The sequence below is a fragment of the Halichoerus grypus genome, chromosome 2, assembly GCF_964656455.1.
Source record: "Halichoerus grypus chromosome 2, mHalGry1.hap1.1, whole genome shotgun sequence".
NCBI classification, from domain to species: domain Eukaryota; kingdom Metazoa; phylum Chordata; class Mammalia; order Carnivora; family Phocidae; genus Halichoerus; species Halichoerus grypus.
The window spans coordinates 50,073,896-50,098,216 of NC_135713.1; the positions used below are offsets into that span (position 1 = coordinate 50,073,896).

At 49.5% G+C, this 24,321-nt stretch overlaps 1 protein-coding gene across 2 annotated transcripts; it reads right to left on the minus strand.

The window, feature by feature from the left end:
* Positions 1-3,788: 3,788 nt before the first annotated feature.
* Positions 3,789-22,760, minus strand: C1QTNF2 (C1q and TNF related 2). Of its 2 annotated transcripts, XM_036103622.2 has the most exons (4): positions 22,677-22,725; positions 11,393-11,558; positions 8,027-8,279; positions 3,789-4,566 (listed from the first exon to the last, which is right to left on the minus strand). In XM_036103622.2, the coding sequence occupies exons 3-4, from the start codon at positions 8,268-8,270 to the stop codon at positions 3,953-3,955; spliced, it is 858 nt and encodes a 285-aa protein (XP_035959515.1). In that variant the 5' UTR covers positions 8,271-8,279; positions 11,393-11,558; positions 22,677-22,725; the 3' UTR covers positions 3,789-3,952. The 2 variants fall into 2 exon arrangements, with proteins under 2 accessions (XP_035959515.1, XP_035959513.1); XM_036103620.2 differs by lacking the exon at positions 11,393-11,558 and having other exon boundaries at positions 22,677-22,760.
* Between the last annotated feature and the right edge of the window lie 1,561 nt (positions 22,761-24,321).

Genomic DNA, 24,321 nt, shown 5'->3' on the forward strand with positions numbered 1-24,321 from the left:
GGCTGATGATCCTCATAGCTGCTCACAGGGGTGTCGAGAAGCTGAAAAGAGACAATGCGTGTAAAACCCAGCATAAGGCCAGTGTTAGATAAAGTGACTTGTCTTCCAGCTCAGGACACCTAGTGCCAGCAGTTGGGTGAAAGTTTTCAATGGAAGCAGAAGGCCAAATGTGGAAGACCAACCTTTGAGAACGTGCTGGCCTGATTCACCCGGCTGCTTTAATTTATGATTCAGGAACTTCAGGCTCTTCTCCAAGCTCTGCTTTGGAGACAGAAACAGATGTTTAGTGCCAAAATGGATTCTGGGGCCATCTGATCCAAACTTTCATGTTATAGATGGGAAAACTGAGGCCACGAGATGGGAAATGACTTGGCCAAAGGCACCCAAGGAGTCAAAGCAGAGCTAGGACTGGAACCTGGATTTCTTGTTTCCCAGGCAACTGCTGTATTTCCTGCACTAAACCAGCCGTCTCTGCAATTTTGAAAGTATGTGAAATCCTCTCACTGAAAGTGTTAGGAAGGCATGTGGCTCTTGTGTTTTTATTTTTTCTTTTCCCCAGTGTGCAAGGTCATGGCCGCATAACACCGTGGGCCAGAATCTCTCTCTCTCTCTCTCTCTCTCTCTCTCTCTCTCTCTCTCTCGATCTCCCCCTCCTTTGGCTCTGAATCTAGATAACAGCCTGGAAACTAGAGCGGCTCTTCCAGCCTCTAACCCTGAGGCTTCGAGGTTTGTGTAGTAGACGTTCTCCCCCTAGTGGAATGAGTGAAGATGACAGGCAGGAAGTGAAGAAAAGAGAGGGGCCCTGGGGTCTGATGCTGCCAGGATCTGGGGCCTCCCTCACCTCACCCTAATCACAGCATTGTCAGATCCCGTCTTTACTTAAAATTCTGATATTTTGTTCATCGTAGAGTTTTTTGTGTTTTGATACATTAAAATTTTTATATTTATTACTGAGGGTTTTGGCATCCCCTTAAATTGTGTGCCCAAGGTGAGTGCCTCATTTGCCACCTGCCCCCAGCCATAGTCCTAATCCAGAAGTCAGCCCTGGAACACCCCGCAGATACATAACATGCAACCTCCCTCACTTGTCAGGTGAGCCATGAGACCCAGCCAGGACCAGGGCTGGCCTGTTTGGGCAGCATGGGTCTGGTGCTCTTTGCACCATAATAATCAGAGCTGCAGACTGTCCAGGCTTTCTCCAGAAGGGAATGGTGACAAAGACTCTCTCGTGGCCCAAATTCTAGCCACACTACTTCCAGCCCTCCTCTTGACTAGGCCTGTCCACATTGACCAATAAAGACTTGAACAAACATTACCATGGTTTTTAATAGCTCAGGGGCATGTCCCCAGGGTGACCATAAGTGCCCCCTTAAAGTAGCTGATTAAAAAAACTCAAGGCAGCCAAAAAAATGTATTGTTTGTTCCAGTCAACATCTGAAGATAGCGTCTCCCAGTCTCTGTGGGAGGGTAGGAGTCCAACTTGGATTAAGACCATTTAGCAGATGTAGGTGGGTTTCACGTGGACCAAGCCCTTCTCTGTTTTGTAGTTCTTTACTTCCCCGACTCCATAGAGCCCCTCATCCCTAGTCCCTCCACCCCCCTCTAAAATACCCAGTCACCTCTGTACAAATCGAAGTTGGGTTCAGTTCACCTTGGATGCTTTTCCCTATTCTAAGAGTATGTTACTGATTAAAATCTGTCTTTACCACTTTAACGAGTGTCGGCTTTCTTTATCTTTGACAACGGCTGCCTTTCAAAGCATGTCCCTTATGAGAAAAGACCCTGGGTTCAAGGGCAATTTCACTGCAGAAAGATGCACCGGATTCTGGGTCTTCATCGATGCCTGTAAACGCGAAGGCCTAAAGACAGGCCCTGTTCACTGAGGCCCATCGCAAGCACCCAGAGCCAGGAAGAGGGGCTGGTGCCGCCTCCCGGGGACACCTTCCTTGCTGGGCCTCCAGCCTGCATCCTCAGCCTGAGGACTCCTGGTGACCCCCCTAAGGAGGCAGCCTCCATCCTCACCATCAGCGGGCTACCAGAGTCTCTCTCAACAGTGTCACGGGTTCCTGCCCCACCTCTCACAAACCTAGTGCTCGTATCTCAGTCTCCAGCAGCCCTGGACCACATCTAAGGAAGACAACACCCCAGCTCTGGTGGTCTCTGCGAGGTCTCTGCCTCTGTCCACCCCATCCCCCACAAAGAGGGCTAAATATTCCCCCCCATCGTCTCCACGATCCTCCCTGAGGATTCCCTGGCAGGATGCCAAGCGCACATGGGTTTAGGTCAGGCCCAGAAGGGGCAACCACAGAGCTTTGGGCTCCTGCCCATCTTGCTCAGGCAGGATTTATTACTCAGACTACCAAGGGCTAAGTCAACTGCCTTCAAATGAGTAAATCCCTAGGGGAAGGAAGAGGAAGTGACTAAAGATGCTCCTAAAAAGTGTGTGTGTGTGTGTGTGTGTATGTGTTTTAATAAAGGAAAAGAAAAAAGAACTCTTCACAAAGATATCCTCAATCTCAGAAGTTGGCCCCTTCCTACAGGGGTGATGGGCAGGACCACAACCCACACACTAATCCACTTGGGCCCCACATCCCTTCCTGGGTTTCTTAAATCCATTCCAATCTCATACTTTTTGTGGCCCAGAGAGAATGGAGGTATTTTAAGTAAACCCCATTTTATTTATGGAGGGGGCTACCCATTTCTAGGACCACCATAGGCAGCCTTGCTGGACCTACCTTTCCAGCTAATGGTCAGTCAGAGCAGTCAGAAAGTTCTTTTCAGCAATTGATCTGTGAGGCCCTCTCAGCATTAGCCACTTTGTGCTGGCTTCCCATGTCCCTCAGATCCCTATACTCTGGAAACACCTGCGGTTGGGGGCAAGATTCATTTATATGCTACTCCTTCCCACCATCTTAGAGCAGTGGTTCTCAGGCACGCTTGGGTATCCTGGTCTATCTCCTGTTGGAGAAGTGGGCCTGCAGGTGATTTGTAATGAATAATAAAGTGCTTAAGTGTGAGGTTAACTTACTCCTGCTTTGAGTGGATTCAAGGTCATCCCCATATTAATATCATGCTCACTGCTGCATTTCAATAAGCTTTCTCCAGCGAGCGAACTCTTTTGTCATGGCCTGTGAGATTCTGTGTAACACCCAGCCTCACACCTTATGCCTCCAGTCTCCCTTCTCACTTCACTCATCCCTCTGGCCTTCAGCCAGTCCCTCAGGTATGTCGAGCTCTTTCCTAAAGAGAGGTCTTTGCACCCGCAGCTCCTTCTTTCAGGAGACCCCTTCTCCCAGACCTTTGTCTTGCTCTGTCTTCTGCATCAGGACTCAGCTGAAAACCAACTTCTTGGTACTCACTGGGAGGGCACTTAAGAGAGCCTCGGGGAGTCAGGGAGGGGGAAATACTGTGTTTGTGAGCTACATGGAAGTGACAAGCTGTGTACCTGTGTAAAAACTCATCGAGCTGTCCACTTAAGATTTGTAACCTTTTGTAAATAGACTTAAAAAAGATGAAATCTAAAAAAAAAAAAAATTCACCCTCTTGTTTCCTTACTATCATAGCAATAAATAATTCCTATTACTCTTGACCATGGCATGTGCATCTCCATCCTGGCACCATAATTATATTCTTTGATTGTTTATTTGTAAATTGCATCTTCTACTGGAATGGAAGCCCCACAAGGACAGAGCCTCTGTCTGTCTTGTTCGCTGAGGCACCTTCCAGCACGGTGCCTGTCACACAGCAGATACTAAAAAAAAAAAAAAAAAAGAGTGAATGGATAGATGTTAGGGATGAATAAAAAAGCTTGGATTTAATGATGGAGGGAAAAATGGGCAGAGGAGGAATGTCCGAGGCTGGAAGTTCCCACGCCCACCCGGCGGAGAGTCGAGGGGTCTTGTTCTGGAAGTCCAAGAGCCTGTTCCCTCCCTGGAGCGCCAGAACCTGCTGTCTACACCTCATTGGGGTTGTCCTGGTCAGCGTAGATGAGGAAGCCCGTGAAGAGGCTGTCGGTCCAGTAAGGGTCATAGAAAAGCCCGTTCTGCTCTGAGTAGAAGATCTGCAGCCAGACCTCATCACCCTGCTTCAGAGCCAGGATGGTGGAGCCTGAGGCCACATCGTGGTTGCCCGTGTTGGCATCGAAGGTCCGGATGCGGTACTGGCCGTTGTGCACCAGGCCGATGGCCAGGTGCTTGTTGGCCAGCGTGATGTCGTAGGTGAAGTAGTAGATCCCCGGCACGCCGCAGACGAACTTGCCACTGGACGCGTTGTAGTGGCTGCCCTCGTTCATCAGGATCTTGTCAAACTTGATGGGGAGCCGCTCCCTCGGGTAGCTCTTGGTCACGGCCACTGAGAAGGCCGACTTGGCGTGGCCACTGCCGCAGCTGCAGGGGCCTGGGAGGCCCGGCTCCCCTTTCCTGCCCTTGGGCCCCTTCTTTCCTGGTGTGCCGTGCTTCCCCGGGGTACCACTGACCCCCTTGGGGCCGCGGGGGCCGGCCCGCCCAATGGCCCCGGCTTTGCCCTTTGGTCCTGGCTTTCCCCGGTTACCTGTCCGGCCAGGTGGACCTGGAAGACAGAGCAGCTGGTGTTATGGAAGGGCCTTCACAGAACTAGGCAGAGGCTGTGGGCCTTGGCTTTCCATCCTTGGAGCAGGAGGCTTTGGGTAATGGAAAGAGCAAGAAGGTTTTGGAGTCACATAGAAATGCGTGCAAATCCTGATGGTGTAACCTGGGGCACTTCTCCCCATCTTATCTGGAAAATGGGAATGGTGATACTTACCTTCCAGAACCACTGTGGATCAGGGCAAAAGAATAACTTACAACAGTTCGCCCCCTTCCCTTTTCCTGCCTTCCGGGGAAAAGTCTGGTCTGTCGGCCAGACCAATCCTTTGACGGGCTGTTCTGGGAATTGGTCGACAAAAGAACTGGAAGAAGCCTCTTGACTTCAACGCGTTGAGCTTAGTACAAGCCCTGCGTTGAGCACGAGGTCCCTGTCCATATGTGCAAGAGTTTTAGTGCAGCACTGCTCACGATAGCAAAACTAGGAACAACTAAATGCCCATCCAAAGACAAATGCCTCGAAAATTATGGTCTACCCATACTGTGCAATTCTATGCAGGAGTTAAAAATATGAGGCAGATTTATGTGTACTATATGAAAACTTCTCTCAAGTATACTGTTAAGAGGAAAAAGCAGGTGGCAGACCCTTTTTTGTTGAAGGGAAACCACAACACTAACTAGTTCTATAGCCAGTTAAGAGCAGAGGAGAATGGCCCATAGTAAACACTCTGCGAATGTAGTTGGCATATCCTGCCGAACATTTGCCAAGTCACGTTTTCCTGTAGAATGCCCCTTGGTTCTTAATACCCGTATTTCATACAGTGTGCATTTCTCTCAATGCAACACTTTGGCCAGTGATTATATAGGAAACATGTCTGTTTATGTCCCCTAAATTCAATATAACATTTTAAACAAAACAAATGTGGGTAAGGATTTGAGTCACATCCAAACACAATGGTATAATGGGTACAATTGGTAGATTGGCAGAATTGGCTGTAGATGTTTGAAAAGTTTGCCGAATGTCAGTCAAGGGCCTGCTTCTGAAGGTTGCTGGTGCTGAAAGGCATCCTAGCCTGATTGTACACAAGGCGACTGTGTGCTAGGCACCAAATGAACTGGGCGATCACAAAGGAATGTTGTAGGCGTTTTACATTCTAACAAGGCACTTTGCTTCTTTTACGGATATATGTAGGCATTTTACTGTGTTTTAGTTTTGAGTTAACATGTAATGCATTTAAATCCTTCCTATTTTAAGTAATTGGGAAAGAGATTCCCAAATAGCATTTTCTCACTGAACATCTAATTTTCAGGAGCAGATTGCTTAAGTGGCTGGCAACGCCTGGTGTTACTACACACATAGGTAAGTTATGTAGAAGAAGGCCAGGAAGGAGACGTATCTAAGCAATTAATAGTAGTTACCTCTGGGAAGTGAGGAGAAGATGAGGAGGGTGGGAATTAAGAAGGTCTCTTGCTTTATTTGTATGATTTGAATATATCGCAGTGAGAATGTATTTGTGTATTACTCGTAATTAAAAATTTTTTAAATGGGGAAAAATTAAACTAAGATCACGAAGCTGTTCCATGAAAAAAATGACAATAAGCAAAACTTATTGCCTTCATAGTGGGAGAAAGGACTGTGAGGAGGAATAAAAACTGAGTCATTTTGCTTTGGAATTTTTTGGGGGAGACAGATAAGGAAGCTTCTTGGGAAGTTCTACGATGTGTGATGTGGTGGGCCTCTTTCTTGATATCTTTTTGAGGAACTTCAGGAAAAGCTGATTTTACTTTTCAAGACCTTTCTGGGGATGGATCTGTATGTGTATGTCGGGGGAGGGTGGTGGGGTGGTTGCTACTGGTCCCAGGGTGGCCCAGCTTTACCGGTCAGGACTCTGCATCTCTTCACACTGCCTTGCTTGGTGTGTTGTCTTAATTCTCAGCAGAGACTCAGTGCATCGCAGGAGAGATGGCCAAAAGCAGCCCCCAGCCTACATCCTCATACCTCTTGATCCAGGAGAAAAAGGCAATAGCAGAGATACCCACTCACTTCTGGGACCTGTAAGGTGAATGTCAGGGGCAGCTCTCTCTGCTTGGAGCCCAGCCCAGACTGAAGCTACCACTGGGTTCAGGGAATGGGATACTGGGACATCCAGTGCCTGACGCACTCTGAGACCTCCTCGAGTCAAAGCCGTCATCATTACTGATATAGTTGTCTGGGGAAGGAGGTGCTTTTGGAGGGCTTAATTTGGTGTGGTAGGAGAAGGTCTGGATTTGGAGTCAGCTCCCAACCTGTTACATGAGCTTGGTACATCAGTTAAGAGGTGACTACCATTTATTGTGCGTCTACTTTGAGACTGATGCTTCCCAGGTCATAGGTCATCTTTGTCACACCCCGGTGAGGTTAAGTGCTGTTATCATCTCTATTGTAGAGATGAAGCAACTGAGGAACGGAGAGAGGTTAACTCATTTGCCAAAGCAGGTCCCTAGGTCTGTGTCCAGAGTTCAGGTTCTTGCAGCTGTGACGAATCCCCCTTGACTCTCAGTTTCTTCGTCTGTGACGTGGGGATAGTAAGAATACCTCCTTCACAGGATGGTATGGACGGCCAGTTGAGCAGCATACTCGTAAGTGCTTTGTCAATGTTAAAAGTTATAACGACTCCCCAACTGCTTAAAACGTATGCGTGGGGATGTTGCTGACATCAAGGGTTCTGAGACATAAAGAATATCAAGGCGGAAAGGGCCTGTAGACACTGTTCCATCTGTTTGCTGGCTGCCTGGCATCTCCTCCTTCGGGGAACCGCCCTTCATGACTTCATGTGGTCCCAGCGAGGCTGTCAGTCCCAGCGACCAACTGCCCTCACCACCCACTCATCCACCCAGGGGTGGGCCCATGACCCAGTCCTGGCAGATGGTGGTACCTCATCTCCATGGTCAAAGAGATTGGTCCAGGAAACATATGTGATTTGGGAAGATTAGTCATCCTGAGACTGGCTCTGGGGATCAAGCCATGAGGAGGTAGGCCTGAGCCCGTTGGCAGCCATATCAAAACTTTCAGCCTTTGTGAGAACAAAACCAACACACACGAGAAGCAGAGCCTTGACAACAGCATTTGAGCTCCTGGACCCAGCCATTGCTGAAGCTCGGCTCTTGAACTCCCCAGTTGTATGAGCCAATAAATTCCATTCAGGGCTATAAATTGAGTTTCTGTCACTTGCCACCAAAGGGGTTCTGAATAATATATCAGGAGACTTGCCTAAAGCAACTCAGCAAATCAGTGGTGCAGCTGGGGAAGGGACACAAGATCTGATACCTACTGATCCTTCAGGAAGCACCGCTCTGCTTTTTAAAGAGACATTAATTTGGTATATAATGAAATGGGATTACTTTTCGTTTGTATAACTAAACTCTCTCTGTGCCAGAGGATGTCAGCCCCAGGTAGGAGCAGGAGGGGCAGGCACTGGGCCTCTTACCTTCCTCCCCGCTGTCTCCCCGGTCCCCGTCCTGGCCATCGTGGCCGTCTTTTCCAGGAAAGCCCATTCTTCCCACCATTCCGGAGGGCCCTGGGGCTCCCGGGGGGCCGGGGGGGCCCTGGGGGCCAGGTAGGCTGCAGACAAGTTGAGGGGAGCCCTTTTGGAAGTCTTTGCGGGCGAAGGCACCAAGCAGCGGGTCTGCCGCACAAGGGAGGGCACAGGCCAGGAGGACCCAAGGGATCATGGCGGTCACCTGTGGGAGGCAAAAGAGCTGTGAGCAGGTGAGTCCAGCCACTGAGCTGACTGGTGGTCAGTCCGAAAGGCAGAGAAGGAGGAGGAGGCAGCTGGGAGAAATTCAATTATACTTCTCTCTTGCCCTCTCCTACATCACATGCAAGTAGCTGGACAGGGTCATCCTATCTGGAGGACATATTTGGATGAACTGAGTCATGGACCCAGAATATACTCTGGAGAGGTCTTGGGGGCGAGGCACTCATCATCACACTGTTGTCCTTCAGAGTAGCTGAAACGGAGGTAGGACCTAATGGCCCAGTCGCACCGATTGGGAGGAGCCGTGGATGGAGAGAAACGAGCTATGATTTCATTCAAATACGCAGTACCAGTAGGAAGTCATTGTAGGTGATGATTCGTGGCTATGCTGCTTCTGCAGGGGGGACTCGGGGTAGCGCCAGGTGAGAACTGAGGCTTCAGTTCTAAGTCCAGGTGCCCCACACCTGAGCAGCACGGGGAGGGGTGGGGGCTACGACAGCAGCCTCCCTGCCAGGTGCTTCCTGGGGGCAGGCACGGGCTCAGAGCGTTCCACACATTACTTAACTCACAGCATCCCAGGCAGACGGATACTGGCGAGGGAGGGGAGGCTCAGACACGTGCACAACAAGCCCACCTCGTGCAAGTAGCAGGTGACAGGACTTGGGTTTGAACCAGACTGGGCAGATCCAGAGTTTGTGCCCTTTTGCTGCAGGCAATAATGCATACTTTTTTTTAATTAAAAAAATTAATTGAAATAATACACTTAACATTCTTTGTGAAGTCAAACAATACTCTAAGTCTTATAATGAAAAACTGTGATCTCCAGCCCCACCTATCCTTAACCTCACACCCCACCCCAAACCCTTTTAGCTATCTCTTCTGGCATTTACTTCCATGAACAGATAATATGCTTACACTGATTCTTTTTTATTTATCAAAAAAAATTTTTTTTAAGATTTTATTTATTTATTTGAGTGAGAGAAAGAGCAAGCACGAATGGGGGAAAGGGTAGGAGGAGAGGGAGAAGCAGACTCTCTGCTGAGCAGGGAGCCCAACTCGGGGCTCGATCCCAGGATCTTGGGATCATGACCTGAGCTGAAGGCAGACACTTAACCGAATGAACCACCCAGGCACCCCTCAAAAAAACTTTTTAAATTAAGTGTTAGGCTCCATGCCCAAAGTGGGGCTCGAACTCACAACCCTGAGATCAAGAGTCGCATGCTCTACTGACTGAGTCAGCCAGGAGCCCCCTGCGCCCTTTATTTTAGACATTATCTTTTGAATTTCATTTATGACAGATGAGGAATCAGCTCCCTTCCATCACCCTAGCTCCTATTTCCTCTCCCTCATGTAGTTAAAATATAATTTTTGCTGAAATGAAAATTTGCTTTCTGAATCATTATCAGTATTGTCTACTGCCAAGCTAAGCCCTATACCATAATTGCATTTCCTTTCTCATACACTCTTTTCTTACTGGACATAATAATTTTATTTTTTCATTTGCTTAGTTCCCCATGTTATTATTTTCTTTTTTTTTTTAAAGATTTTATTTATTTATTTGACAGAGAGATAGAGAGAGAACACAAGTAGGCAGAGGGAGAGGGAGAAGCAGGCTCCCCGCAGAGCAGGGAGCCCGATGCGGGACTTGATCCCAGGACCCTGGGATCATGACCTGAGCCGAAGGCAGACGCTTAACGACTGAGCCACCCAGGCACCCCCCATGTTATTATTTTCTACATTACCATTTGATCCATTTATTTTCCATTTATTTTGATCCATTTATTTTGCTGAAGGTAAACGTCCTGGAGCCCCCCAGCCCCCTGTTCCGATCCTCACACATGCAAAGCCGTTGCCATCCTAGATTCTCCTTTATGATCACTGTGCGGGTTGTCTTTGCCTCTCTCGTGTTACATCTCCTGTTGTGTGAATCCCATGTCTTTCTCTTTGTTTAATTAAAAAAGATTTTGTAAGGCTTCAGTTTGGTGGCACATATCCTTTGATAGCTTCCTGGAAAGTAGTATGGGGAGTAATTTTTTAAAAAACGTTGCAAGGGGGCGCCTGGGAGATGGAAGGTACCAGACATGCCCCAGCAGGGGTCAGCCTGGGCCAGAGGGGTCTGCCCTTTTGCTACAGGCAATAATGCATACTTATTGAGGGGCCCCAGCAGCGATAACCATGCAGGGCAGACACCAGAAAGCCAGAAGCTGAGGGCGAGGTCTGGACTTGCAGCAAAAAGAGGTTGTGCGGGCCCACCTCCAGGCTGTTACAGTCTGAGTCCAATATGGCAACCCCAAGGCGCCGGCAGAAGTCCCCCACGAAAGAGGTAGCTTCGATGTCTGCCAGGCCCAGAGAGGCAGAGCAGTACAGTGTCCGTCCCCACCCAGAAACATGGAAGAGCCCTCCTGCTGCCTGTCCCCTTACCTCTCCTTCCTTCAACCTGGAAACAGGTGAGCTGAGAAAGGGGACAGATGGCCCTGCCAGCTTCGCATCTTGGCTGGGGGACAGGAGGAAGTCTCACCTTTGAATGAAGATTGAAGATGGGATTCCCTGGGAGTGGATGCCTCCCTCCCTGGCTACATTATAGAGGGGCAGAGGAGGTAAAAATGTGTGCCTCTGACGTCACCTGAGCTGCCCGTGGCTGGCCTGAGTGACAGGAGAGGTGTTGGCGGGCCTGGAGAACGTGGGGAAGTGTCATGTGCATGATGTACTTTTGGAGAATTGTGCCCTAGACCCTCCCAGGCACCAGGCATCTCCATCTCCTTCCCTCGTCTGCTTGACAAGGGTCTTGAAAAACTGTCGCTGTTCCTTGTGAGCTGTGATACATCTGGGCGCCCACAAGAGAAACCAAATTCTCAAAGCAGGTTTGAAATGGTTTGAAAAGTTGCAATCTGCAAATATTTTGGACCAGGGAGAGGGAGGAAGGAAGCCGGTGGGAGCGAGTCTTCTAGGCAGAGGAGGTCCTGCAAACAGCTAGATGAAGAAAGGCAGGAAGGAGAGACAGCTAGATGAGAGAGGAAGGAAGGCGAAGAAGCCTCTGTTTCAGTTTACGAGCCCCCTTTCTCTTCTGACGATCACTCTCAGCCACACAAGCCCTACCTCTGCCGGCACCAGCCTCCTGGGGACAACAGGGGATGCCGCTCAGTGACCGCTGGCCCAGGGCAGGCCCCAGTGGCTGGGTGGAGGAGCAGGGCTCTGGAACATGCACGGAGGAAGGGATTTCTCAGAGCTGGAGTCTGGCGGTTCCCGCAGTCCGAGCCAGGAACTGTTTTGGAAATAAAGGCGGGGAGACTAGATTCTGGAGGGAGACAGACACTCCTTGCCTCCAGGGCACCTCCAAGAAAAACAAGGCTGCAAAAATTCCTGCTCCCAGCCAGTGCCCCCGCCCTCCTGCCCTCCGAAGCCTGGCCCCAAGCCGACTCTCCACACTTTGGTGCTGAGACAAACTGGATGTTGGGGGCTTGGAGGGGAGCCAGGGCCACAAGGCATCCAGACAGGTTACCTCTTCCAGGGTCTTTTAAATAAATTTAGAATGACATACTTGGGGAGGGCCCCAAGGGACCAGCCCTCTTAGTTACAGGCAGGGAAACTGAGGCAGAGGCAAACTGACTTTATTAGATGCCTACAATGTTCCAGGCACTGTGTGAGGCTCTTTCCATGAATTATTTTATTTGAAGTTTATAATAAACTCTATGAAGGTGGTAAACTTATTATCCTATTTTTCAGAGGAAGAAACAGAGGCTCTGAAAAGTGAAATGATTTACCTAAAGTCCCGCAACTGGTGCAACGGGGACCGCATTCAAACCAGTGTCTGAGGGGGTCTGAAGACCGCACTTAATCTACTACACCTTGCTCCCTCCTCCTGCCATTTTTTTTTTTTTAAAGATTTTATTTATTTATTCATGAGAGACAGGGAGAGAGAGAGAGAGAGAGAGAGGCAGAGGCAGAGGGAGAAGCAGGCTCCCTGCTGAGCAGGGAGCCCGATGAGGGACTCAATCCCAGGACCCTGGGATCATGACCTGAGCCGAAAGCAGACGCTTAACCATCTGAGCCACCCAGGCGCCCCCCTCCTCCTGCCATTTTTGTCCTGTTTTATACTAGAGGAGACTGAAGCTCAGAGAAGCTAATTTGCTCATATTTACACAACAGTTCATGGCAGAAGTTATATTTGAACTTGGGTTTGGCTGACCCTGAGGCCCAAACGCTTTCCCTTATGTCAGCATTTCTTAGATTTTTCTCCTAAATATTCTGAATCACAGAAGAGACCTTGAAGCATTTGCCAAAGCCACACACAATAGAGAAATTTCTTTAATATCAATTTACACACACACACACCTGCAAGCACACACATATACACACGTGTGTGTGTGTGTGTGTGTGTATAATACATGACTGTGAAAATGTAGATGTGATACTTTTTCTCCCTCAGGATACTTGAGTAAATCGATGCTTAAGGAAAACCTCCTATCCTTTGAGAGGCCCACACTTGGCTTAGCCAAGGTGATGGGGTGGGGATGGGGGGACGTCCTGGGCCCTGACTTCCACAAGCCCCTTTGGAGTGTTAATGGGATGTTCCCATGAGCTGAACCAAAAGACCAGGGTGTACAAAGCACATGCCCGGCACCAGCAGCTCATTCCTTGCTTAGACCCAGCAGGAGCCTCCTCCCTGGTCTCCTGCTTCCCCCACACGTACTCCCCATGCGAAGCCAGAGGGACCGTTCAGAAACATAACTCAGCCCCATCACTTCCTGGAGGGTCTTAGTCCAGTTGTTGCTGGCGGTAACAGCAAACATCGGAAACCCTCACGTGGCCCACAAGGCCCTAAATGACCCGGCCCCTGCTGCCACCACTGCCCCACACCAGCTCCCCCTGCCTCTCCCTGCTTCCCCACCCCCCAGCCACCCACCTCCTTCAAGCCAAGCTCCACTCTGCCAGTCTAGGAGCCCCACCCTCTTGGCTAGCTGGCTCTTTATCCATTGTGTTTCAGCTTAAATGTCACTTCCTTCAAGGCCTTCCCTGACATGCCCTCTCAGACAGCTCTCCCTTTGGACCCCAGCTCCTTGACTGTGTCTTTCTAGCCCTTACAGCAGTGCACCTGCACTCACTGGATTTGCTTGCTCCCCTGCTTACTGGGCATTCCCATTAAAATGGAAGCCCCATGGGAGCAGGGACTGCAGCTGGTCTGTTATATCCTCACAGCTTCCAACTTCTTTGCACACAGTGGGTGTTCAAGAAACATTTGCCTCATTAATGTGTGAGACACACACTCTGCCCTCAAGAAAATCCACAGTGAGGAGAAAACAAGGCAACGGCCTAAATCCAAAAGGAATCCTTGGATCCAAATAAGGTTTCTCCAAAAAAAAGAAAAGAAAGTTTTCTCCCTTTCGAGGTTATTCTAACTCAAACCAGGTCTAATTCTAACCCCTCCTTTCTTTTGACCTCCTAGAGCACAGGGGCTCCCACCCTCACTCCAGGGATGGAGCTTACAGAATATTTTACACATAGGAGGTACTCCATAAATATCTGTTCAACTGCTCAGAGGGAATAAAAAACAATTATTGATCCTTCCTCACCTAGTTCCTGGGGAGCCTGGGTGGCTCAGTAGGTTGGGCATCCAGCTCTTGAGTTCGGCTCAGGTCAGGATCTCGGGGTCATGAGACTGAGCCCTGTGCCAGGCTCCGTGACCAGCAGGGAGTCTGCTTGAACACTCTCTCTCTCCCTCTGCCCCTCCGCCTGCTTGTGCTGGCATGCACCGTGCACGCTCTCTCTCTCAAATAAATAAATACATCTTAAAAAAAAACTATCTTATTTCCTAAATTCTTTCTGGTGGGAGTTGAATAAGAAGGCTATGACAGTCTTCCTGCTGTAGGGGAAAAAAATGTTAGTTGATTAAACCCCCAAAATGAAGTCATGAGGTACTAAACTTGGATGAAGTTCTTCAGTCTGGTTTTAATTTGTCCAGTCCCTGGACTTCTCATCTCTCAGTTAAGTAGCTAATGATTCATAAATACACATGTCCTAGGAAGAACTGGGAGCTAAAGTATCCCAGCCTGAAGTCCACTGTCAGGGGAAGAGTCTGCCTCCTCCTTTCTGCCCTTGGCCCTCAAGACACGGGCTCCCGGTTCATTCCCAAGGACCCTCGGCCCAGACTGTAATGAGAGAAGGACCAGAAGTGGGGACATCGGTGTCTTGCTGACTACCCCTGAGTGTGGTCTGCTGATAGAAACTCCAGGGACACTTGTCCAGGCTGGCTGCTCACTTCTGAGCCATCCTGCCTTGGAGACTAGAAGATCTACATTATGCTTAAATAAATCTAACTTGCTGGTTATTGGGTTATGACCACTGGCAGGTAGGGCTGGTGTTTAACTCTGTGATTAAGAGCCATGGGAAACCCACTCACTTAGTTTCCCCATCTAATGGAAATAATAGTTTAGCCACCTCACGGAGTTTCTGTAGGAACAATGAGATAACGTACCCAAAGCTTCGAGCCCAGTGTGTGACTGACTGCTCACCAGTTGGAGAGAGCTCTGAAATGCCCCCTAGCCCTCACCCCCTCCCTGTGAAGCCCGAAGACCATTGCCTGCCTCATCCTTCAGGGCTCAGATCTGCTACTGTCTCCTCAGACAGAAATGTCTGGTCATGGGACCGAAAGTATCCCACCCACCCCTGCTACTTTGCTTTTCCTTTCCAAGCACTTGGACCAAGTTGTGATTATATAGGTATTGGTTTCTTGACCCACCAACTGTGTCCTCCCTCTGGCGTGGAAGTCCAGGAAAGCAAGTCCCTGCCTGTCTTGCTTTTGATCATGTCGCCAGAGCCCAGCACAGTACCGCCCCACATATAGGAGTGCTCAGTTCAGAGCTGTTCCTCAGCCTTGAACGAGACACTCCTTTTAATAAAAGGGCAAAACAGGATCACAACTTTCATTTGCTTTGTGTGGATGACAAAGCCACACTCGCCCAATGAGGGAGAGGCAGCGAGATGACTGGTCTTGGATTGGAAGATGTGGGTCACGTAACTCACTGGTTATGTGACGGTGGGAAAGTCATCTCCTCTTATCCCAGCTTCCATTTCCTCACCTGTGAAATGGAGGTGGTAACGCTCCCTCTGTCTGCCTTCCAGGGCTGCTCTGAGAATCAAACAAGATAACTAATGTTGAGAGCAAACATGATACAAAAGTTCGGGCCTTGTTGAAAATTGTAATTGCCACCACCGGCCCCTGAACTAACAGCAAGCAGTCCTGACCTCCCACTAGGAGCCCCCAGAGTGTCTGGGGAGGCGGTTCTGGGAGCGAGGTGCTGGGGATACCTGAATCGGACCCAGCCAGCGATTCTACCAGACTGTGGAGTAAAGGGGAAGGGCTGGTGGCTGGAATGGGGTGGGGCTCGCTTGCAGATGAAGCTCCCTGAAAATTCCCTTTGATGGTAGTGAGAATTCTATAATGAAAAACACCCCATGCCCTCCCTGAATTCCAGGAGGCAAATTGGAAACAGCCCTCTCCAGCTTCTCTGAAAAGCTGACAGACCGCCTGGAGAAGAGGGGCTGGCGACAGCTCCTCACACAGCGCTCACAGAAAAGTCCCCTTTCCTGGGATTTGGGAACACTCCAGCAACCCGAGTCTAATACAGAAGATTAAAAGGCATGGGGCCCACTTGCCAAGAGGCCCCAGAAACGATCCGATCTGCTGTTTTCTCCTGCCACACTCCCTGCTTCTGGCTGGGTGTAGAAAGAGGTCCAAGGACAAAGCGTGACCCAGCGAGATCCCAGGAGCCAGGATCTCGCAGGGTTGGTGCCAGCAAACACTCCTGAAGACCCACTGGAAGTCGCTAGACCTTCTGCTATGTACACCCAAACCCCGGCCGACCAACAAACCCGGCATGCAATGTGCTGTGCTGGACATGGGGCCCACCCCCGGGCCCCCGGCTGCTTCGTGTGGGACCCCAGCTGCCCAGGCAGTGAGGGCACAGAGCCATCCAGCCTCGGGGCTGCCCACAGCTGTTTTCCGCCACGGAGACCAAGGACTGCAGGGAGCCAGAAGAATGCAGCCTGTGTGCCAGATGTGAGGGGAGGGAAGGAGCCTGAGGGTATTCGGAGCCCTGTATCCAGCTTGGCCTGAGGGCCAGCCTCCGAGCGGCAGCCCAGGGTGCTGGGGAGTGTGTTTGAGCAGCGCATCCGATAGCAGTAGGATGTGCGGCCACCATTCGAAAGGGGTCTCATTGCCATGGTAAAAAGGTAAAATGAAAGCAGTGAAATTAATTTTAATATGTTATGTAGCCTTATCTATCTCAAAGATCACTTCAATGTGTAATTAATGTAAAAATGATTAATGAGGCATTTCGCATTCATTAATCAGCACTAAGTGTTGGAAACCCAGCGTGTACTTTCCCTTTGCAGCGCATCTGCGTTCAGACCGGTCACGTCGCAAGCCACAGCCATGTGGTGGCTGGGATTAGCTCTAAACAGAGCCGCTTGAGTTGAACCAGTTGAACTCGCTGTGGGACCTTTTACAAATTACTTATTCTATCTCCCTCAGCCTTGTCCTCTCCCAAATGGGGACAATACTACTACTATCTGCCTTAGAAGGTTGTTATGAGGACATAATGTCCCTAGACGAGGCGTGGCATGTGGTGAGGGGTACAAAAGTATGAGCTATTATTACTGTATTATTTCTTACCCTTCCAAAGATCAAACAGGATAATGGATGTTGAAAGTAAAGCACGATACAGAAATCAAGACCTTGTTTAAAATTGTCATTGTCACCAACTGCAGTCCTGATCGCTGAGTCCTGGGGCATTTCAGGGGGAGGCCCCTGCCTTCTCTTTCTCCATTTTTCATTTAAGCTAGTTCTTTGTGTTTCCGTCAGTTGCCACTGAAAGCGAGGAGGCTGGGCCTTTGCCCCTGCTCCTGCATGGCATCCTGAGGGAAGGATGGGTGCCTGCCTTGGCCCCACACCGCTGAGCCACCTGGTGTGTTCACGCTCCATAATACACAGACGGGTGAATCACCGGGACAGCGCTTAGCTCAGCCAGTGACGGGAGGCCAAATGGGATATCATGTGCTTGGTACCATGGCTTGGCATGTGCATGCCCATAAATGGTGCCACTTATTGCCTCTGAGGCCAGACACTGGGGTTCTGGAGATGAAAAGATGTGGCTGCCACCCTCACAGGGCACACAGCCTGGTTATACTGAGGGTCCAGCCTGGGTGCCCAGGAGAGAAAGCAAGCCTTGAACCTCCTTTCTCTTTGAAACAGGCCCTCTTTCCAAAGAGCACCCAGGACCAGGCAGAAGGCAAGGGAAGGACATTGTGGGGCGAGATGATCCCTCGGAATGGTACAGAAGGGACCACCCTTGAAGACCCAGGAACTGAGGGGGGGAACAAATTCTGAACTCTGAAGAGCTAGGGAGCAAAGGCTAAGTTTGCCTGGACTTCTCTGGGCTGCTGGTCTCCATGGAGGCTGTTCCAGTCAGGCCCTGACAGGCTTTCAGGGTAACTCTAAGGATCTGACCCGGGGCTGGCCTTTGAGAAGCACAGAGTCGGTCTGGTGCTTAGGAGTCATACATGTTCGACCTCTGCTACTGAACCCCTTTGGGCCTCAGTTTCCTTATCTGTAAAATGGAAAAAACCATACTCTATGGTCTCGTTTAAACCATTTGAATTTGAAATAGCATGAAAGAAAAATATTTATTCTTTCTCTTTATGTGTGAAATCTGAAATAACTCAAAACCCCCAAATTAAAAGTTTGTCAAGAACCTCGCAAGGCAGCGTGACTTGTAAATGGTCAACTGTGCGTACGCGAGAACCACATGACAACACTATTCTAGTAGGTGAGCGAAATACCTGCCATCCTTCAGCCGGCGAATTTTGAATTACACCAATTTGAATTATTTGAGGTCTTTACTCCCCGAGTAATTAAATTGCTCATCCCTCCCTTATACAATAATTGTGAATATTAAATGAGATAATGCAGTAACCAGGCACCAGTAAGCACTAGGTAATGGTAGTGTTATTCTGATATGATGATAACATGTGAAAACAATGTGAGATAGGCTATAACAGGAGAAGGTTAAATGAGCAGACCTGGGTCTGCTGTTGCCTCATTTGTAACATATGAGAAAGGTGAGCTGAACACTTGTGAGCTTTGGGGTAAACAGCTCGCAGGCAGTTATAACAGCTGCTATGGGTTGACAGCAAGGCACAAATGCGAAGGTGCAGGATTTCTACATGTGTGACCTACTGTCAAAGAAGTTGTAAAATTCGGGCGCCTGGGTGGCTCAGTCGGTTAAGCGACTGCCTTCGGCTCAGGTCATGATCCTGGAGTCCCGGGATCGAGTCCCGCATCGGGCTCCCTGCTCAGCGGGGAGTCTGCTTCTCCCTCTGCCCTCTTCCCTCTCACGCTCTCTGTCTCTCATTCTCTCTCTCGCAAATAAATAAATAAAATCTTAAAAAAAAAAAGTTGTAAAATTCAAATTTACTCATTCAATAACCAGCTCTTTATTAACATTGCAATGTGCAGGGACCTCTGGTTGAAAGGGATAAAAAAGCCAGGGAGGATGGCCTGCCACTGAGGGACTGATTAGGGAATGATAATCTAGACCCGACTGGCTTATCAATGGCCTGAGCTGATGCAAACTACAGACTGCACCATGCTTTTGTTGTTGTTGTTGTTGTTTTAATTTGAGATTGTTGCCAATGTAAAACATGGGAGATTTTATGTTAAAATCAAGATTTCCAGGCACAAGCAGCCGACTCTGTGGCTGGAGCCCAGCTCCCGCAAGGTGCAACGCGCTCTCGCCAGCCCCCAGCTTGCCCTGCCTTCTGCCTGAGCTCCAGGTCTCCACCCGTGGCTAGAAATCCCGGCGGTTGGTCCATGCCTCTCCTGCCTTCGAGGGCACGGGAGTTCGGAGTTGGAGCTGCACATCGTTCCCAGCACCGAGAACCTGTGACAGCTGGTCCACAAACTCACCCCGGGGGCACACGAACAAGTCCCCGGAGCAGGTGCTGAAGCATACCCAGCGCCCACGGTGCCAGAGAGCTCCGCGTGAGTACAAACGAAGAGCGCCAGAAGCCGTGTATGGAGTGCGTGCCTGCCTGCCTCCGGCACACCAGGAGGAGGGGGGAAGACGAGAGGCAGAGCGCTGGCCCCTCGCCCAAGAGAAGCCTCCTGGCAACCCGCTTCTAGCGAAGACGGCGCAGGGGCGAGTGACAGTGACAACAGCATGGCAGACATGTACCCACCCGAGTTGTTCACCAGAGAGGACCTGGGAGGGACTGAGCATGGGGACAGCATCGATGACTCTTCGACAGAGGAGGAGGGCGAGAGGTCAAGGTGCCCAAGGCAGAAGGGTCCTGGGGCCAGAGAAGAGATGGAAGGGGACCAGGAGCAGGTCCTCAGGCATTAGGAGAAGCAGTTGGGCTCACCAAAGAAGTTCAAAAGTCATGACCATAAACCTAAGAGCTTCAGCTCTTTTAAACAGGTTAATAAAAGGTTGCTGGAAAAAGCAAAAAATAAAAAAATCAAGATTTTCAGGTTTTCTTGAGAATCTGGAGGATCTGGCAACATTTGGCAGGGCACCAACTGGCTGCCCCTTGAGATGGAGTGTTATGGGCTGAAATGTGTTCCCCAAAATTCATATGTTGAAGTCCTAATCCCAGAACCTCAGAATGGGGTGATATTTGGAGGTTGGGCCTTTGAAGAGGTAAAAGGAAATAAAGTCGTATGGATGGGCCCTCTTCCATGATGACTGGCATCCTCATAAAGAGGTTAGGACACAACACACAGAGGGGTGACCATGTGAGGTCCCAGCAAGAAGGTGACCATCTGCAAGCCAAGGAGAGAGGCCTCAGAAGGAACTAACCCCGTCGTCACTGTAATGGTAGACTTCTAGCCTCTGGAACTCGGAGAGAATAACTTTCTGTGGTTTAAGTCACCAGTCTGTGGTACTTTGTTATGGCCACCCTAGCAGACCACGACGCAGCACCTGCATTCCCCAATGTGCACAGCGCTTACCACTCCCGGATGGCATGCCTTCTGCTCACCTTTGTGTCATGCACAGCCCCTATCAGCATCTGAGTTGGCAACCCCTGACCCGGGGGAAAAGGGTGTTCTCCACACATGTTGTGTGCTCTTACTTCAAAGCTTTGATGTTCATTTCCCCCGTTCGGCTCTCCTCACAGTTCTGTAAGGCTGATACTATCATCCTCACTTGGCAGAAGAGAAAACAGGGCTCAGAAAAGTGAAGTCATTTTTTCCAGGTCCAAGCTGGGAGGGGACCCGGGCCTGCTGACTCAGGGCACGGGGCTCATGTACCTCTGCCATGTGCTCGGGCAGGACCCACGAACAGAAAGCCTTAACTCACAGGGCAGCTCTCTGTGTGCGCGTGTGTTACAGAGGTAAGCCAGGGCACAAATCCAAGGAGGCTTATTTCCTTGAAAAAAGATTTGGCATAGAATTCCTTTCAAAAGTAAACCTAGAATAGAATTTGAACTGAAATCTGCTTTATGCAGGAGTTCATCTCATGGAGGCAAAGCCCGGTTGGCAAGCCTCTGACTGGAAGGGAGGGTGAGGGAAGCTGTGAGTGTGTACACGGACTCTGTTAGCCTATGCCGAACATTCGGGAGCAGAAAGCAGTAGAGACTGGCACAGTAGGAAAGAAGAGTCAGTCCCCTGTGTCCAAGCAGCTGATGAGGAAGAATAGTGAGATAGGGAAGAAGAGGGGGATTTGCAGAGAAAGCAGTCACGTCCTGGGGGAACTTGCTGAATATTTGGTGGAGGCAGAATAGCTTCGGAGATGACCCCAGACTTGTGAAAGAAATCTCCATTTACTCGTACAGTGACATACTATGACACCGTTATGAGAACAAAGTCAGTCCAGACATGCAAACGGAAAGATGGCCAACATACACAAAGTGAAAAAGGCATGTTGCAGTATGGAATATAAAGTATGATTCTTTTTGAGTTAAAAAAAAAGGATACACACACATATATAATTTCTGAAAGGACACAACTTCTTGATAAATGGGTTTCCTCTCAGAATTAGGAACGGGTATGTCAGCTTTTACTTTTTACTTTCTCCCTTTTTGTACTGTCCGAATTTCTTATGATGAGCACTGTTAGTTTTGTAGCATTTAAAACAAAAGGTGACCCTAATATTTAAGTATTAGAAGACAGGCAAAGTTGGTGTCCCTGCTAGGATGGGGAGAAGTCAGACATTTGGGAAGAAGCCAACACCATGGTGCACTTGATGTGTTAGAATAAAGGGTAGTAGTGATGTTCTAAGAAGTGCAGGGGGTCTGAGGTGTTGGCAGTGGAAAGCGGGCTTAATGGATACAATTACCAGATAACAGAATAAATCAGAAGAGAACTGTGTAGGTGGGGGAGGGGGCAGAAAGGGAGGAGAGGAGAGGACAGACTGAACAATGCTACCTGAGCATCAGCCTTGGGTTGACATATAGAAGATGTTGTTGTTATTGCTGCTGGTTCAGTGGGGGTAGGAACACGGGGTCCCTGGGAGATGGCGGGTCTGAGGGGGGAGATTTTGAAGGGTTCCAGGTAGGAGAGTTTTGTGATCAAAGAGCAGAGGAGGATGGTGCAGAGGTTGTGCAAACAAGGCCTGGGAGACCACTGGGGGCCACTGCGATCTTTCAGCAGAGAGATACAGTCCTGGAATAGGACCATGGCAGGGGGGTTGGAGAAATATGAACAAAGTAATTAAGACAAGGCTTAGAGACAAGTAGTTTGGGGGAAGACAGTTGTAAAGAACTGGATGCAAATCTCAACTTGCCACTTGCCGCTTAGTACCTTTTGAGCTCAGGCTGCCCGTCTAATAATATACTTAATTAAAGAAGTGCTGTGAAGAGTAAATGAGATCATGCACTCCATAAATACCAACTATGATTGTTAGCTCGGGTATTGGACTCAGACTTACCAGGGCTCAAGTCCCTTTACCACCAGTTACTAGCTGTGCAACCCGAAGCAAGTCATTAACGTCTGAGCCTGGTTCCTCTTTGGCAGATGGGGATAACCTGTCATCATGGAAATGAAACAGCACACCAGAGGCTGCCAGAGCCTGGCACAAAATAGGCGCTCAATAAATTGTAGAGGTGTTGCTATCAACAGTTAAGCCACTTAGCACAGAGCCTGGCATACAGTGAGCGCTCAATACAGGTTAATTCATGTTATAATTCATAAGGCAGAGGTCGGGAGCCAGGAATCCCGGGGTTGCCCGGCCTGCAAAGAGGGGAAGTTTGCAGCACTCGACCTCCCGCCCGCACAGACCCCTGTCCCCGCCCCAACACCGCGGAGCCCTCCCGTCCCATCTGAGCTCTCCGCCCCTGCAGGAGGGCGGCGGAGGTGCGGCGCGGGTAGCGCACGGACACTCACCCTCGCAGCCTCGGCCACGTCCAGGGGCTTCCGGAACCACGAAGCTCTCGCCGAGCTCGGCGTCCCGCCTCCCGCCGCCGCCGCTCTGCCGGCGCCCGCCCCAGGCATACTTTTCCCATCCCGTCATGGGCGGGAGCGCTCCGTTCCCGGTCACGTGGGCCAGCCCGCGGCTCCGAGCTCTCCCTTCGGCATAGGTTTGGAAAAAACTTCAGCGCTGGTGACAACTTGAGTGTGTCCATGCAGGTCTCTGTGTGTAGAACTTGTCAGTGCATTGGAAGGTTTACATGCACGAGAGTGATTGCTACCCAGGTGGTTGCAAGAGTGTGGGTATTCGTGCGTGTGTCTGAAGAGACATCTGTATTGCTTGCACGTGAGCATTCATCTCGCTGTGGATCAGAGGGTAATGGGCATGACAGCTATAACAGCGTAAATTCCCCAAGTACGGAATTTGCCTGTACTTGAGAGGGATTATGAATCGTGTGTGCGTGTTTAGTTGTGTGTGTGTGTGTGCATTCATAAGTGCAGGTGTCCAAACGTTCATCAGGGCTCCCGTATGCCCACATACACTCACACGTCCAAGATTGCAGCTCAATGTGGAACTGAAGTGCACTTCATTTGCTGGGTGTATGCATTGAAATGTGTGTATGAGTGTGCACAACCACATATCAGTGTGCATGTGCATGATTTCTGTGTGGCGCCTGCTCACTCTGGGTGTGTTTATATGTGCACGTGCTGTGGTGTAGATTTTGTGAGTATGCACATACATAATAGTGCCCCTGCGTCCCAGCCCTCATTTCCCTCCTCCCAGAAGGTAAGTCTTCCCTGGCTTCACTAAGTCTCTGCCCCCTCCTCAGATTGCTGAGAGTCCCAGAACAGGCAGAGTGACCCTGTTTAGGTTGCAAGCAGACTCTAGAGGAAAGAAAAATCATAGAGGCCTGGCTTTAGCTTCTTCCTGTTCTTTCTACTGCTCTCTTCTATGAGCTCCCAGTATTTCACTCCACTGCTACAGCATCTAGCTAGCAGATGATATATGACCCACATTCAGAATTTTAATGCAGATATACATTTGAAGTCTGCTGGTTCCACCACCTAAGACAAGTCACTTACCTCATGGATGGTGTCTTATCTTCTGAAAAGTAGAGAGAGTAATGATTATATTATTGTCTCGTCTCCTCCCCTCCCCCGAAGTTGGGACACTCACCCATAAAGGTGTTTGGTAAGCCACTGAACTATGTAGAGAATTATTACTAATGTTACATAAACATTATCTGAGGATGAAAGTTAGCAGGCTCAACAGATCTTCATCCGACAAACATTTGATAAACATCTGTTAGGTGTCAGTCCCTGAGCTAGGTGCTGGGGATATGGAGGTAAACCAGAAAGCTTTGGTGCCTGTCCTCATGGAACTTAGAGTCTCATGGGGATGACACAAGTGGATACAAGTGAAAGGAGTATTACAGAAGAGGAAAACACTGAGTATGAAACTGGGCGTTCAGGGGGAAGGCCTGGGTCTAGCCCTGAGGGAGGACTGGGACTTGTCTGGGTGTAGGGGAGGTGTGAGCTCTAAACACAGAGGAAAGATGACATGTGAAGTAGGATTTAGTGTGTTGAATCATAGATGGCTGGAAATGGTACCTCTGTCCAC